General features: G+C 46.2%; 2 protein-coding genes across 6 annotated transcripts in view; one reads left to right on the forward strand and one right to left on the reverse strand.

Annotated features, from left to right (window-relative positions):
• Window positions 1-496: 496 nt before the first annotated feature.
• On the forward strand, window positions 497-5403 carry lamp5 (lysosomal associated membrane protein family member 5). 2 transcript variants are annotated; one of them, XM_076044623.1, is made up of 6 exons: window positions 497-629; window positions 1044-1240; window positions 1819-1950; window positions 2227-2323; window positions 3157-3345; window positions 4626-5403. In XM_076044623.1, the coding sequence occupies exons 1-6, from the start codon at window positions 593-595 to the stop codon at window positions 4799-4801; spliced, it is 828 nt and encodes a 275-aa protein (XP_075900738.1). In that variant the 5' UTR covers window positions 497-592; the 3' UTR covers window positions 4802-5403. The 2 variants fall into 2 exon arrangements, with proteins under 2 accessions (XP_075900738.1, XP_075900739.1); XM_076044624.1 differs by having other exon boundaries at window positions 1062-1240.
• Window positions 5404-7894: 2491 nt separating this feature from the next.
• The window catches only part of pak5 (p21 protein (Cdc42/Rac)-activated kinase 5), a 55464-nt gene continuing 46077 nt past the window's right edge, over window positions 7895-17281 (reverse strand). For all 4 annotated transcript variants that reach the window (XM_076044663.1, XM_076044665.1, XM_076044664.1 and 1 more), the window contains 8 exons: window positions 15376-15585; window positions 15141-15282; window positions 14887-15041; window positions 13699-13832; window positions 10773-10899; window positions 10270-10395; window positions 10023-10157; window positions 7895-9375 (listed from right to left, as the gene is read on the reverse strand). In XM_076044663.1, the coding sequence (XP_075900778.1) occupies window positions 9220-9375; window positions 10023-10157; window positions 10270-10395; window positions 10773-10899; window positions 13699-13832; window positions 14887-15041; window positions 15141-15282; window positions 15376-15585 (1185 nt within the window). In that variant the 3' untranslated portion in view covers window positions 7895-9219. The remainder of the gene's footprint in view (window positions 9376-10022; window positions 10158-10269; window positions 10396-10772; window positions 10900-13698; window positions 13833-14886; window positions 15042-15140; window positions 15283-15375; window positions 15586-17281) is intronic.

Raw genomic sequence — 17281 nt, forward strand, 5'->3', positions numbered from 1 at the left:
TCCCCCTTTCAGACCTGCAGCATCGTTTTTGAGCTCAACCTGCAGCTTCTGCCTCCGACACGGAGGCTGCAGCAGCACTGCGGGATTCACTCTGACACGCAGAGAGTTTTACTTTTCTACCCGGCAGGAGTCACATCACCACCACCATCCACCACCATCATCATCATCATCATCATCGTCGTCGTCGTCTCCCTGGAAGTGACCCACCCACCCCCAGCCTCCCCACCTCCTCTTTCCCTCGCAGCTTTGTCGAAACGTCCTCAAGGAAAGCGAGAACAGCGAGTTTTCCAGGAAGCGGATCCTTTTTCCAGCTGGAGGTTTTTTTCTTTCCTTTCTTTTTTTCCTCATTTTGCAACTGCATTCCCGGTGATCTGAGCGGGACTTCTGGCCGCTGAGTGCAGTAAGGCGTCCGTCTCTCTCTCTCTCTCTCTCTCTCTCTCTCTCTCTCGCTCTCCCCCCCTCTCTCTCTCCCTCTCTTCCTCTCTCCCTCCTCCCTCCCCCCGCTTCCCTGCTGCACCGGCGCTCCGCTTCCAGTCCCTCTTCTCTCGGGGAGCAGAAGCCGGCAGCGACGGGACGCCTCGGATTCAGCACCATGGAGAGCGCCCGACTTCTGCTGCTGGCAGCGCTCGGTAAGAGGGCGAGCGCATGTGTTTCTCTCACTGTGTCTGTGTGTGTGTGTGTGTGTGTGTGTGTGTGTGTGTGTGTGTGTGTGTGTGTGTGTGTGTGCGTGTGTGCGTGTGTGTGTGCGCGCGCGCGCGTGCGTGGGCGCTGCATGTCGTGACTCCACGCTGCAGTGGGGGAGCTCGCGTCCCTCTCGCGCACGGTGGGCTCGCGCCATCACCACCATCATCACCATCCACCTGTTATTTATCGCTGCAACACCTGCACGTATTACCAACACTTTGCCTCCCTCCGTCCCTTCCTCCACCCACTCCCACGCGAAACTCCCATTTCTGCTGATTCTGCATTACCCCTCCACCCCCACCCCCACCCCCACCTCAACTCCCCCTTTACTCTAACCCGACGCCACTAACTGTGCACAGCGGTGCTGTTGCTGGCAGGTGCGGTGGCGCTGCCCGCGGTGCAGGCCGAGCAGGAGGGCGAGAACCTCTCGGGTCTGTCCACCAACCCGGACAAAGCCATCTTCGCCGTGCGGGAGAACGGCACGACGTGTCTGATGGTGGAGTTCGCCGTGAAATTTCTCGTGCCATACGACGTGCTCGCCCTCAACGGCATAGATGTAAGGAAACCCCTCACCTCACCCCACCAACCCCCAACCCACCCAACCGTAACACACGTGGTTTCACATTTTAAAAAAAAAAAAAAAAAAAACATTTTTAAGACAGAAGGGGGGGTAAAAGAAAAGGAAATACGAAGTTTAAGGGGGGGATAAGAATTTAAAGCCACTATATATTGTACATATATGGAGTTGTAAAATATTGTTTCACGGCACAAACATCTCGAAGTTGAATTAAATGTCCAGTTTTTGTTACTGTCGTGACGGTAACACCAGTGTTCGATGTGATTTCTGCGTTCAGACGCAGCGTGCAGCCGTGCGTAAAAATGCTGACTGCGCATTAGCCCCATTAGAAAATCTTTGAACATACACACTGGAAACTCAGAACTATTTTTATTTAAAGAAGTGACCATCATGATTCGCTGTGATTTAACACATAAAGTCATGTTACAAGTAAAATATGAACCGTTTCCACTCTTACATTGCGCAAATTCCGTCACCTGTGTCTGTCAATCTTGTTGTTTTGGGGTGTTTTTTTTTCCTTCCTTTTTCCCTGAACGAGCTTGTTTTGTGTCTCGCAGCTCATCACCGAGCAGGCGTCCTTCACTCTGCCTCGAAGTGCGGAGATCGAGGGCAAATGTGGCAGCACAGAGTCGGAGATCCACATCAGCTGGAAGAACAAAGCCTACACACTGCGCATCTACTTCTCCAAGGTGGGGGGGTTGCGCCAACTTGGCTTTTTTTTTTATTATTATTTTTTTTTTTTACTATTATCATTATTTATTTATTTTAGGTTTGTAGTAAAATTCATTCTAATCCTAATCATGCAAATATTCGCCTTTAACAACTCATCGCCTACACCGACTGCAACACGGTGAAGTCCAAGATTTACTCACCAGCCAAATCAAATTCGTGTGTGTGTGTGTGTGTGTGTGTGTGTGTGTGTGTGTGTGTGTGTGTGTGTGTGTGTGTGTGTGTGTGTGCTGCAGGAGCTCCGTGACAAAGGCGCCGAGGTGTGGAAAATCAGCAAGGTCCAGTTCGTCTACGACACCTCGGAGACTTCGCACTTCATCAACGCCTACAACCGTGAGTGTCCCGCCACTACAGCACGGTAACAGTAACACCGCAGCCTCCCGCACCGCAGCCCGAGTCGAGTCGAGTGTCGTGGTGGGTGAATCATTTCCAGGTGTGATCCACTCTGTGTGCCAGCGTGTGCTTGGATGGTGGTTTTTGGAAGAGGAGTCAAAGCAGCTGAGCAAACGCACAGATTTTATCCTCCGTTTATATATATATATATATATATATATATATATATATATATAAAAATATATATATATTTTTTTATACGTGGGTTCAATTGGTTTTAAATACATTTCTATCGTAATACATTACTTTACAATCTTTTATTTCTTGCAAAAACCCAAAGCGACTCAACTACAGCAATTTAATATCTCTTTAAAAGAATGAAAAAACACAAATCACATTCCTGGGGGGTTTGTGCATATAACAATGGTTTTGATATTGAATTACAAAATATGGAAAATAGAAAATTAATTTCCAGACCAGGAAGAAGAACAGCAAGAGAAAGAAATATGTGAAATCCAGCTGCAAAAGCTACAACTTGGTTTCTTCTGTTGTCTGTTTTGTCCTTTAGAGGCTTCCGTAGAAACGTGTAGCCATCATGAAGGAGGGTTTGTGTCAAATTCAAGTAAAAAAAAAAAAAAAAGTGGTTATTAATTTTTCTACAGTCATTATACAGGACAGTAATACCAGTTTCATGTGAACATTCCATTTAGCTTAGAATACAAATGATTAAATCTCCCTCTCTCACACAAATGTCATTCATCAACGTGAGCATGCACACACGCACGCACACACACACACACTGCTCATGACTCATCTCCTGCCTCTACCTCCAGCTGGGAAGCACACCGCCAGCACCCACCGCCTGTCGGCCCTGGTCACCCCTGCCGGACACTCCTTCGTGTGCCTGGCGCAGCAGACCCTCACCCTCATCTCCAGCGACCACCAGAAGGGCGTCACCATGTCCATGTACGACATCCAGATCCAGCCCTTCGACATGGCCTCCGACTTTGTCTTCGGCGAACGTAAGAGCAACCAGGAAAAGAAAGAGAGAAAGAAAGAACACGAAAGAACACGACCATGGAGCCACAGGGGCGACTGGCCAACTGTTTTCTACTCACATCACCACACACACACACACACACACACACACACACACACACACACTGTAGTCAGTGATTACACTCAGGTGTCAGGGGGTATAAATCGTGACCATCTTTCACACACACACACACACACACACACACACACACACACACACACCCGCACGCTTACACTCCTCTGCAGGGCTATTACTGCAGTGTGCGGACTAGAAGGAAAGAGAGGACATGCAGACAGAGTGACCAAAAAAAAAAAGTTGCGAGGTCATTACAACTTTATGAGTCTCTTTATATTCCTGCCACCCACCCTCGCTCCCACCACCACCACCTACAGCACCTATGCAGCGTTTATGGTCACACTCAGTATCTATAAAGTGGGCCGGCTGTCCTCTGAAGCTCATCACCTTGAACCTCGGCAAGAGGTGCAGTAAACTAGGCCCCGCTCTGCTTTAGCGGCTCCCTCCTGTGGCCGCCCACAGGGAGACACACCTGCAACACTCAGCCCACTGGAGCAGCAGCACAAAACAGAGGAGTGTATAAAAAAAGCGGGCAAAAACCAAAATATTATATGTATATATATATATGTCGTGACTGTGAGTGTATATATGCGTATATATATATACATATATATATATATATATATGTATATATATATATATATATATATATATATATATATATGTGTGTGTGTGTGTGTGTGTGTGTGTCTGTGTGTGTATATATATATATATATATATACGTGTGTGTGTATGTGTGTGGGTGTATATATGTGTGTGTGTGTGTGTGTATATATATTACATATATACACACACACATATATATTCCTGCTGTACAAGTCATGCAGGATTATAAATAAAATTGAATGAAATAAAAATGACAATTCAACCTCCACCACCACCATCTGGCCCACCACTACCACTATCAGGCCAACCACCATCACCACCACCATCTGGTCTACCACCACCACCACCACCATCAGGCCTACCACCACCACCACCACCACTATCAGACCTACCACCACCACCAACACCACCGTCAGGCCTAACACCACCACCACCACCACCACCACTATCAGACTTACCACCACCACCAACACCACCGTCAGGCCTAACACCACCACCACCACCACCACCACCATCATCAAGTTACCACCACCGCAGTCGGACTGACTGGACTCTGGGTTCTGTTCCTCCCTCTCATTGCAGCCTACAAGTGCATCACGGATCAGCGGGAGCGCCTGGAGGAGACCCTCCCCCTCATCCTTGGCTTCATCCTGGCCCTCATCATCGTCATCACGCTCACTGTCTACCACTTCCACCTCAAGCTGACGGCCACCCAGCCCCAGCTGCCCCGAGACCGCTCCATGTACAAGAACATGTAACCCCTCCCCCGCCTACCCCACCTCCACCTCCCCTCTCCGTGACCCTCCCAGGCCCAGCCACCGCAGATGAGACGCGGCCCAGGAGAAGGACTCGATCTTCCTGGTGTGAGCAGCTGGGACTGCACGCTGGGAAGACTGCACGCTGGTGGATGTAATCTGTGGGTAAATCCAGGATAGTGTCGTTCGCTCCGGCTGCTGAATCAAATCTCGAGAAAAAAAAAAAAAGAATGATTGTTAAGAATCTCTCTCGTTCCCCCAAGATTGTGTCGCTTTGGGTTTGCAGGTTGGACTGACCGCAAACCCACAGCGCCAACAATCGCCCTTCGCCACCGAACACACCGTCACAGAAATTCAGATTTAAAGAGATTTTAAATGTGTATGCCTTTATGAAAAACGTGAGTTTTTTGTTTCTCACACTTGTTCATGTTTATCACTTCAAATGCCGATGTCATTAAACCAGGTTTGACAGTTACAGGCCCACTGTGTAACACTTTACAGGCATCTATTGCAGTGAAAATGAATTTTTAAAAAGTATAAAACGTGTGCTTTGAGGTTGAAATATTCATCAAAAATACATTTTCATGTGCTTAGCGGTAAGAATTTATATTTACCTTAAGAGCAGGTCCACCTGAGGTAGCCAGCTGTTTCACGGCCACCATATTTGGACAGCAGCCCAGAAGGTGGATCTGCGCAGATATTCATTATTTTTATGTTTAGCATCACAGCTGCTTTAACAAATATGTGAATAATTAAAAAAAAAAAAAAGAAAGTAAGAAAAAATGTGACATTATTTTCAATATACTTTCTCGTTCTTAGATGCAACTAAATTGTACACAACTGGGCCTTTAATTCTCTTATTCAGAGCCTCTGCTGATTGTTGAGTTGTATTATTTTCTGCTCGTCTTCTCTCCACTCTCTCTGAAACTGCTGCTGAAGTGTTTGGACGCCTGCTGTTGGTTCCTGCATCTGTGAATCGTGATTCTTCTCCTTTTGGTCGCTGCTCTCCGACTTTTTCCCCTCCTCGTCCGAACGCAGCCATCGTGTGTCACTGTGGAGCAGTCCTGTAGTGTGTGCAAGTGCCGTGACATTCGCAGTTGTCGCAATGTTTTAATCTTCCTTTCTTTTTTTGCATTCCTCTCGTACCGGTGTACGGAAAACATCGAAAAAGAAAAAAAAGACAACATATTCTGGAATTAATAGTGAAGAATTTATGGGAATGAAATATGACAGTTGGTCAAAATACAATGATTACTCCATTTTAAAGAATATGTGTATCTTATTTTCACAATCAAAGTCTATGCATAAACCTCTGCTGATGCAATTCCTGTGCACTCGTCCTCTCCTCATGGAAATAAATCTTTACGTGTAATCACCTCTGCCACACCTGTCTGGATGTTTCCATTTGCAACTTTCTCTTTGGATAAAAATCAAACTTGACACTTGGGCACGTGTTTCCCGATCACTGCCGACCCTGTCAGACGAGAGGGATGAGATATTGATTCCGTCAACTGAATCTTGAGGCTGCGGCAGGAAAACAACGTGAAGAAATCTAATTGGGAAATAAATAGGACATTTGTGTTGACGTGGTGGGTGTCATAGATCATCCTCAGACACTGGGTGCTAAATCATTCTGGGTTTTTTTTCTTACCACATCTGTCATCTTAAGGGGGTTAAAAATGGGTTGAGGAACGAGACGTTTCCTGGCTTCAAATCCAGGGCAGTGGGGTTAACCCTGTAACCCCACCTTTTTTTTCTTTTTTTTTTTAAGTAAGTTTATTGTATGATTTTTTTTTACACCAAATTGTGGACATGTTGACATTTGACTTTGTTTAAAGTAATTCATTTCAATTTTTGAATATATAGGGTTACTCTTACACCTCGACAGTTCACAATAGCAAAATATGTTGCACTCAGTGGGTTTGACTCCTGACGCTGATGTGGGAAAACTAGCATTCACATCCAGGACAGCCCTCTCTCAGAGTAATTTTAAAAGAGTTTTTTTTCCTTAACACTGCTAAACAACTACGACAGAAATCACTGTGTCTTTTTACATTGAACTGTTTAGCTTTGGCAAACGTCTCTTGGGTAGATGAGGCTAAAAGCAAAACAACAAAAAAAAATACTCAAAACCATTGTTGTTGTTGTTATTGTTAAATATTTTATTCTACTGTTGTGGTTCTGCCCAAAGCGGTGACTGAGTCAGTCGGCAGCGCTGAGTGATGTCGCCCAGTCGCACCAGGCAGGCGGCCCACTCCTCCCACTCTTGATATACTGGGTCATCAGCAGAGGCATCTTTCTCCAGGAGAGGAGCTCCATTGTCTGCGCGGGGACCAAAATCAATAGCCCATTACGGTGTTTCTTGGAGGGAAATGGCTTTGAGAGGAAAAGAGAAAAGAGAAATAGCCTCGATCCCGTCGTCCCGCTTCTGGAGGCGTCGCCAAGGTGGAAGTTACGGCAGGGCGGCCGAACGCGAGGAGGTGTCGGAGGAGAGAAGATGATGGAGGGAAAGGGAAAAAAAAAAAAAAAAAAAAAATCATCTGCTGAGGATGTAACACAGAGCGGAGGGAAGGAAGAAGAGGCTGTTTGAGGGCAAATGAGGGGGAGAAATTCATGCAACACGTCGTCGATGTTCTGATGGATGCTCGTTTGAGTTTTTCTTTTTTTTTTTTTAATTGAAACCAACCAGTTTCACCGACAACAAACATGCTACATCACTGTACAAGCCAAACGCCACAGGTTAAGTGTTGACTCATTCGAGTCTCACTGTCGCGCACACCCTCTCACGCAGACAAACGCGTCGACAATCACGCACGCACGCACACGCACGCACGCACACGCTTCTTATTCCTCACAGTGGATGATGGGCGGAGACGTGGCTCCCTTCGTCCAGCCGCGGGTGACTATGGCAGCACAGTTGCAGTGCGATCAGTGTGTTTTGTGTGTTGGGGAGGACGGCGGCGCTGATGACACCCAGAGAGGAAGTGCGTAGAAAAACAGGAAGTTTCAGCATCGAAGAAAAAAAAAAAAAAAGCCTCGCAAGGCAGGATATGAATTCAAAACAAACAACAACAAAAAAAAACAAATTAATACACATCCGTGTTGGAGAAATCATTTTTTTTTTTTTTTTCTTGAAACACACACACTCAATCTGTGCTACATTTAAATGCATGGTGTCAGTACAGTATCATAAATACAGGGTCCAATGGTCTTATAAATAGGTTTTGGAGTATTGCTCGGATGACATAACAAATGATATGAGCGTCTGTCGATGCACCACTTCAACATGGAAATTAAAGCAATCGAGAGAAAAAAACAAGAGACAATAAAAAGGCCACACTACCCAAAAACAAAATAATAATAATAATAATAATAATAATAATAATAATAATAATAATAATAATAATAATAATCCTTAGACTCCAATAAATAAATAAATATTTTTAAAATGTCATACAAAATTCCAACGTTACCCTTTTTTGTCCATCATTTCATGGAAGTTCTGTCTACAAATGCGAGATAATAAATATATTTAGCTTCTTCTGCTTCTTTTTTTTTCTCTCTCTCTCTCTCAGTAGGTTAAGTTTTTAGGCAAGTTTTCATTTGGGATAGTTCTCTTATATCTTTAAGCAAAAAGTGGACTATAAACAGTAGGAAAGATCTCTGCAGAAACGCTATTTAATACTGCTCATATCACAATGGTTTTACGACACGATAAAATACTGCGAGTTATCAAAACTGTACAGAAAAAACTTACAAGTTTCCTTAAAATACATTATTTTTTACCCCCCTCACTGTTAGTTAGCGTGTAGCGTGTGTGTGTGTGTGTGTGTGTGTGTGTGTGTCTGCGTGTGTTTGTGTATGTTTGTGTGTGTGTGTGAGAAGGGAGGAGGGGAGGGTGGAGGGGGCCGGGTCTCAACTCTCAGCAGTCTGTGGGATGAAAACACAGTCGGAACCCCCCCCTCTCTCTCTTTCTCTCTCTGTGCGACTGCTCGACCCACTGCTGCTTCTGTCCGGAGGCCCTGCACCCTGTCAGCAGCTGCCCCCCCCCTCCCCCCCGCCACCCCACCACCGTGCCTCCACCGAGTCCTCTGCCGCAGCGTTTCTCACAAAATCTTCTCCTCCGTCGCAGGTCTTTCGCTCCTTCTATCCATGTTTTTCAGATGAAGGATTCCTCTGGCTAATCTACTTCACGGTCACAGACAGGTGAGTGTTTTAGGTCTGACACCACCCAGCAGTGGGGTGCTTTGGCTCGGTGAGGGCAGTGTCACCCGGGTGGTGCTTATATTTGTGTGTGTGTGTGTGTGTGTTTATGAACAGGATTTTTCATCGCGTGTCTTCGTTGTCCTATTTTTTGTGTCGTTTTCATCTTCTTAATTGAAAGTGTGGATGAGGGCAGGTGTTAGCTTAGCTGGCTGCTTTCAGCGGTGGCGATAGTGTCTCATGAGTGGGACGATGCAGGACGGGGGTCCGGACAGCTTGAGGAAGGGGTGCTGGAGGAGCTCCGGCGCCGTGGCTCTCTGCGACGGCTCCCGCACCAGCATCAGGTCCAGGAAGGAGCGCAGCACGGAGGACACCTGGCCAGGAGCAGGACAAACACAGCAGGGAGCAGGTTAACATTAGTACTCCTGTTTTAAGTTTTTATCTAGTTTCTTTTGGCTCAGCGGATTGGGATATTGAGGCAGGAAATACGAAATAGGATTAGGGCCACGAGAAGAGAAAAAATATTGCTGGAAGGACATTTCTATCTCGGTTTTCATTTGAAGTTTTCAGTTGAAATTTTGTGAATAAAGTCAAAATTTTGTGAAAAAAGTCAATGCAAAAAATACAAAATTGCGTGAATAAAGTCGACGCAAAAAAAGACAACATTTTGTGAATAAAGTCAAAATTTCGAGAATAAAGTAGAAATTTCATGAATAAAGTTGACACACACACAAAAAAAGCAAGCTCCTGGACTTGCGCGCAGAGCCTTACAACTTTATTCTCGACATTTTGACTTATTTTACGTTGACATTAATTGCAAAAATTTCAACTTTATTCACGAAATTTAGGCTTTTTTACATCGACTTTATTCTCGAAATTTTGACTTCAATCTCAAATTTCAACTTCATTCAAAAAAAAAACAACAACAATCCATCTTAATTTTTTTTTTCTCTTCCTGTGGCCCTGATCCTCTTCCGTACAGGAAGCCGAAACGCATGACATGAAACTCTGCCGTCCTCACCTTGTGCGACTCTTTTAGCCTCGGGGGCAGGTTGTCCCGTATCCTCCTCATGGCCTGCAGAGGGGGTTCGTTGAAGTAAGGAGGCTCTCCGTCCACCATCTCAATCACCATGATGCCCAGCGACCAGATATCCACCTGGACACACACACACACACACACACACACACACACACACACACACAATGGAGTGAGTTCAGTCTTCTGACTCAAAGCTGCAGCTCTCCAGGGTTCTGTGCGTCCTCCTCACCTCAGTGCCGTACGGTAACCTGGAGATGACCTCCGGCGCCATCCAGTAGGGCGTCCCCACCAGGGACTTCCTCTTGGGCACCTCTTTGGACACTTGGGCACAGAAGCCAAAGTCGGACAGCTTGATCTGCAAACGCACACATTGGAACGCGGCTCCTTCAGGGTTCAGCCGAGGTCGCGTCGCTTCCACAACACTGCTGCCAGGAGGTGCGCTGACCCACGGTGATGAAGAGCTTCCCGTAGAAGACACTAATCTCCTGTATTAATGCTTCATTATCCTTTAATTAATGACATCCTACCAGCTTGTAAAGAGGCATTAGGCGGAATTTAATTACTGTGGCGCAAGTGCTAATTGGCGATGACGAGTTTCTGGCACTCGCTGCTGTTGACGAGCGGCGAGAGGGACGGCCAGTAACACGCTGGCAACGCTGGTCTCTCTCTCTCACACACACACACACACACACACACACACACACACACACACACACACGCACGCTAGCTCACCCTGCCGTCGCTGGTCAGCAGGATGGAGTCGCTCTTGATGTCCCGGTGGATGACGCCCTGCGTGTGCAGGTAGGAGAGAGCCCGCAGCACCGACAGGCACACCGTGGCTATCTGCTCCTCGTTCATCCTGAGGGGAAAGGAAATAATCAAACGTGAGCTTTACATTCGCCTCAGAAGGATAAAAAAGAAATAGGAGAAAGAAATAAAATGCCCCATGAAAGCCTACATACGTTGATCTATTGATTTAAAGTACCCATGAGTGCCAAGTTTTTTTTTTTTTACAGGAGGTTGTAAACAGAGGGCTAAACATGCCGCTTTCTGAAGATTTACAGAGTTTTTGAACAAATTAGTAACGAGAGGTCTGCTTCTGTGGGACGCAACCGCAAATATCCCACTGCAGCCTTCAGCGGCTTTGGCTGCGACGTGGCGCAAAGTTCCCAGATGGCGAGTGGGGGGAGTTGGGGTGGGGGGCGTGGGGGGGGCGTGGGGTGGGGGGGAAGATGCAGTGCGTCTGAGCGAGCTCACACGCAAAACACACAGCCCCACTGAACATTAACTTGCAGGCCCAGCTGGTCAGGCCGTGCGTGTCTGCATGCGTGCACACGTATAACGGGACACATGTGCAGAAGCAACAACACGCTCACGCAAGCCGTGTTTCCAAAATAAAAGCCATGTTTCTAAATATTTCAACAAAGTGCAGTTGCGATTTGCAGCCGTTTCCCCTGAATGGTGCGAAGCGCTTAAGACGAATTACGTTTGCTTTCGCTTGTTTACGTTTGTTTACCGTCAAGAACGGTCATGATATTTTTCTCTTTGATTACTCGTAAAAAAAATGATAAAATATTACGTCTCCTCTCCCGTTCAATCATAACGCGCCATTTTCACTTGAAGTGAACTGGTCACGTGAGCCCGTACGAAACAAACAAACAAAAAAAAAAACATGTCCAAAACCTTTTCGCGATATTTGAGAGGTTTTTCAAAGTTTAGCTTTTCCCATTAGCAGTTTTTTTTTTATTGCAACATTTAGGGTTTTGCGCAATTCTGGGGGTGACGGAAACACAGCTCCAGACAGACGCACAGACAAAGCTAATTCTCCTTCAGATAATTGCTCGCCTCGAACTATCTCGGAGGCGTTACTTACACGCCTTTTCCGACGCGCGCACACATGCACACGCGTGCGGCAGATTTGACTGTGCACGCGTGTGCGCCTTTACAATCGCAGGAGACAATAATAATAAATGGATCCTCTGCTAATGGATAAACAACTTGCGAATCTGAAGCGAACGACGGGAGGGAGACGAGGACTCAAAGACAAATGTCCATCTCTACACCGCACTGCCTTCATTACACACACACACACACACACACACACACACACACACACACACACACATTGAAATTAGCACAGATAGAATCACTGGAATAGAAAATTGTCTCAAACACTAAGAAGAAAAAACAGTTTTAATGAGCCATTAAATGTAGCCCGGGGGGGGGGGGGAAATAGTATCGCACACACCCACGCACACCTACACACACACACCTACACACACACAAAATGTTTATGCAGCAGCCAGTAAACAAATGTGTACCTCTCAGCCAACCTGAGCAACACCCCTGCTGTCTTGTTCCAGAAAAGCCCTCCAGTGGGAGTCAAATGGTTCGGGACCATCCTGACCTGCGCGTGATGCGAACATGTTGGTGGCGTTTGATCACGTGAGGGGAGCGAGCGTTTTGTGACTTGCTTTTTTTTTTTTTTTGTTATGTCTGGGTCACATTGGCCTGCACTGCATAGGGGACTAAATTTGCTGTTTTCAACAGTGTTTGGGATAATTAATCGTGCACGGCTGCTGAGTCCAAAACGGGCCCAATACGGGGGTCTTCAACAATTTCAATGCTTGGAATTGCAAGTAAAGTATGGCTGCTTAAACTGTGCACTTGACATAGATAAGACGTTGTAAAAATTTGTACAAACCCCCCCCCCTCCCCCCCCCAAAAAAAAACTAAAGCGGCAGAGTTTACAGAGGACATATCTGCCCAGTAATATTCCCCCCAACTGAGGTTTCCATTAGTGCTTCTGAAGGCATCCATGTGCACACTGACACTCTCGCACACACAGACACACTGAACTGGCAACATCTGTGTGGGGAAACTGTTTAAAATACTTCACGGCTGCGGCGGCGCTCAGCCTCACCAAAGCGTGTTATTAGCAGCCGACGAGCCGTCGTGCCAGAGCTGACACTTTGTGAAAATGACTGTAATTAAACGCCGAGTGCAAAGTAAGCTTAAAGCAACGCAGCCGATCAGAAACACAACTCGACAACAGAGACGCAACTGCGGGCAAAGTCGTGAGAACAATGGCAACGATAAACTGTCACGCACACACAAGCAGAAGTAAGTGGATTACGGCCCATTTGGCCTCGGCTGAGTGTCTTCAGAAAGCAAATTTTTTGGAGCATCTGACTGGTGGAGAGACTGGAAACTGACCTCAAACAGCATCGTTGCTGTCCAGGAACAACTTGGACAACTTTTATCCCGTCGAAAACGGCTCCCTGCAGCCACATATTTATGTCCATATGTATATATATATATATATATATATATAATTTTTTTTTAGCATCACAATTATATATTCTTATATCCACCAGTGGAGGCGTGTTTCAAACAGCATAACTTTTCCACTTCTTTAAACCTTCCGAAATGTTGTGGCTGCATGTTGATGTGCTAGCTGACGCTAATATCCGCGAGCTAACGCACTCTTAGCTCAACAAACGTCGTGACGGTGACGGTCAACTTCAATTTGCCATCAGCGTACAGTTCTGTTTTACGCAGAGTTTGTCCCGCGACAGGGGTTGGTCCCGAATTTCTGAGTTGTCGTGAACGTAAATTTACAACACTTCGGGTGACGCTCGTTCCGAGCGACGTTCACCTGGTGTGAGTGACGATGTCAGTCAGAGCCCCGCCCTCCAGAAACTCCATGACCACCCACAGCTCGTCCCCCACCAGGTAGCTGTTGTACATGTCGACCACGTTCTCATGATGGTAGTCTCTCATGATCACCACCTGTAACACGGAGACAGAGGGAGAGGGAGGGGGAGAGGGAGAGAGAGAGGGGGAGAGAGAGAGAGAGAGAGAGAGAGAGAGAGAGAGAGAGAGAGAGAGGGAGAGAGAGAGAGAGAGGGAGAGAGAGCGGGAAGGTGGTGAATTTGTTGACACGTTTGCTTGATCGGTGTTGACTAATATCACCGCCCTCAGCTCCATAAATAACAGATTCCCCCCACAAAACGCTTTATTAATTAAACCTGCTTAATGTGAGCATGTTGTGGGAGCCAAACCGTAAAAAGAGGTTTATCTAGAGAAATGAATGGGATTACACGAAAAGCCAACAACGTGTAACCGCACATCCACTGCTGCGTTCGCCAAACAAACGCGCACGCACGTGCAATTTTTGTCTCTCTCGCTGAAGTCAAAAAATTGGAAGTGAGTGCAATGGTGCACGTTACAATAAATCCATCATTTATGCAATTGTTCAGGTTTTTTTTTTTTTTTTTTTTTTTAATATTGTGCTGGAAACATTCAATGTAAATTGTAAAAAGTCCTTCAATGTGTGTCTGCTAATCCGCCAAACTATGATTCGAAGCAGCTTTCCTTACGGGGTCACGTGACCAGTTCACATCGAGTGAAAATGGCGCGTTGTGTTTGGACGGAGGAGGGGACGGCATATATATATATTTTTTTACAATTAATCAAAGAGAAAAATATAACAACCGTTCTTGAGAGCAAACAAACGTAAACAAACAAAAGCAAACGTAATTCTCGTAAAATCTCGCAGGACGAGATTTTACGAGAATTACGGCTTGTGTGCCTCACACCATTCAATGGAAACACCCGCAAATTGCAATTGTACGAAATTTTAGAAATATCGCTTTTATTTTGCGAAAACCGTCACGGAAGCGGCGCAGCTCCTGTCTTGGTCTGAGATTTAAGGATGCTCGTCCCGTCGCACCGCCGTCGCCCCTAAACAACCCGTTTCAGCAGGGAAACAGACGGACGCAGGTGCATAACAAACACGAGCTTGGAGGCAAAAATACTAAAAGTGTTGGCTGGCTTCACGCACCTCATTAAAGAGAAGCTCTCTCCTCTGCTGTTTCCTGAGGTCCATCTTCTTCACGGCCACCTGCTTGCCGCTGTGCTTCTCGCTGGCGATGCACACGATGCCCGTGGAGCCTTCGCCGATTTTAATGAAGCTGTCCAGGTATTCCCGGGGGTCGCCTGAGCATGAATGATACAAAAAAAACAAAACCCAACGCTTTTAATGCAGCGCAGAAAGCTTAATCATCTGCTGTTGTTTTTTTTTAAATTGTTCTTTACCAGGGTTGACGACCAGCTGAAGTGCAGCCCTGAACTGCTCGTGGGAGACTCTGGAGGGTTGGGTGTCAGAGCTGGAGCCCCACGATGGAGGTGGGTAGGCCCCCGGGGGGATGTAAGGTGATGACGGCTGTGAGTAGGCCCCCTGGGTTGACCGAGACAAGACCGAGACCCTTAAAAAGGGGTCTGGAGACCAAGACCAATCTGGAGTACTTCAACACTAGTGCAGGGACCGTACCTGAGGGTTGTAAGGTGGGCTGGGCTGGGAGGGCGGGTGATGGTAGGGCGAGGGTTTGTAGTGGTGGAAGAGAGGAGGGTAGGGCAGGTGCGCTGGAGGGTACCCCGGTGGCTTCATGTGGCCCTGCGGCTGCTTGAGAGGCACCCGGGGGTAGGTGTCGCCGGCCATCACCTGCGGACTGCTGTCGCGCAGAGGACGGTCGTAGTCGCCCTGGAAGGAAGGAAGGAGGGAAGGAAGGAGGGAAGGAAATCGATCGATTAATGATTGATTGATAAGCGGCAGCGATTTCAACTTTTTTTAAAAAAGGTTGTTTAAAAGTAACTTGTTCTTAGTGTACAGGTATACACAACACCATTTAACAAAAAAAAGTAAAATTAATTGCGACTAATTTAATTTAATTTAATTTAATCGACTAAATTCTTTATCGACAATTAATCAATAATCGATTAATTGTTAACATCCCGAGTATTTGTATATATATATATAAAAAAACTATTGGCAAGGCCAATGGACTAACCTGTGTGTCTTTACACAAACACACTGATGTCGAGCTGAATTCAAAGAGACCTGATGAAAGCTCAGCGGTGTGACTCACTTGAATCGCGATGACTCACCGTAATAGGGATGACGCACAACGACCGCACATTAACACTCTGGGTAGAGTTCAACAATTCTACTGTGTGTAAAAAAAAAAAAAAAAAAAAAAAGCCAACAAAAAAAGCCAATAACTGACAGTCTGGAAAAAAGACGATGCGGAGAAACATTAAATATTAAGTCAGGTCAGAGTGGTGTAAAGTAAAACAACAAGAGTCGACAAGAGTCTAGGATCTACAAGAACGGCCGGAGTCGCCTCCACCTGCTGAGGAGACTGAGGTGGTCCTTCAGGGTCAGCAGGGCCCTTCTCCGGACCTTCTATGACACTGTGGTGGCCTCTGCGGTGTGCTACGTCATTGTGTGCTGGGGGAGTGGATTCACAGGAGGAAACTGGATAGACTGGTGAGCAGGGCTAGCTCCGTCCCTGGACTGTCCACTGGACTCCATCCACCTCCCATGCCTTGCACCACACTGTGGAGAGCCTGAGCAGCTCCTTCAGTTCAAGACTGCTGCTCCCTCAGTGCAAGAAGGAGCTGCTACCGCAGGTCATTCCTGCCTGCAGCCATCAGGCACTCAGTCAAATCATCTTCTCACACACTGAGACTTTATAAAGGTGCAATAAAACATTTATATGGCAATATTGTGTACATAAGGCGTAAAATAATCCAACTGACATTTTAATGTGAACATCCTGTGAATATCTTGTTTTGATCGCATTTGTTCCCTGTTAGCCAATAAATATTTTAATTTCATTTCATTTCCTTTTTGTTTTTAATCAATACAATCTTCATTATTTTCTATTGTATTGTTCCTCTAATTATGCACATTTCCCCAATGTGGGAGTAATAAAGGCTTCTTCTTCTTCTTCTTCTTCTTTGAAATCTGCTTCATCCATCATCAAACACTAATAAATCTAATGCTAACTTGCTCACCTAATGCTAACTTGCTATGACTGACACCCCTGAAAAGAATCTCTCTTGTCACACCTCCAACAGAATGCGTCCCTCCGCCCTTACAATTTCTCACAAGATCGATAATGAAAAACATCCTTGATCTGTTTCTCCGTCTGCGCCCACTACTCCCTCTCTCTCTCTCTCTCTCTCTCTCTCTCTCTCTCTCTCTCTCTCGCTCTCTCTCACACTCTCTCGCACACACACACACACACGCGCACCAACAAACACACAGGAAAGACAAAGCAGGAGGCGGAGCAATGATGTGCTGTGACGGTGTATAATAACCCGCTGTGAACTGTTTTAATCAATCACTCTCAAGCAGGTGTGGGAGGAGGGCGGTGCAGCTGGGACGGTCCCAC

The sequence above is a fragment of the Nelusetta ayraudi genome, unplaced genomic scaffold, assembly GCF_046127955.1.
Source record: "Nelusetta ayraudi isolate G7.1 ecotype Tasmania unplaced genomic scaffold, CSIRO-AGI_Nayr_v1 ptg000082l, whole genome shotgun sequence".
Taxonomy (NCBI): Eukaryota; Metazoa; Chordata; class Actinopteri; order Tetraodontiformes; family Monacanthidae; genus Nelusetta; species Nelusetta ayraudi.

Coding starts and splice junctions, on each gene's coding strand:
- lamp5 (XM_076044623.1), top strand. CDS start 593: ATGGAGAGCGCCCGACTTCTGCTGCTGGCAGCGCTCG. Junction 1,951..2,226: donor TGCGCATCTACTTCTCCAAG/GTGGGGGGGTTG, acceptor TGTGTGCTGCAG/GAGCTCCGTGACAAAGGCGC. Junction 2,324..3,156: donor CTTCATCAACGCCTACAACC/GTGAGTGTCCCG, acceptor CTCTACCTCCAG/CTGGGAAGCACACCGCCAGC.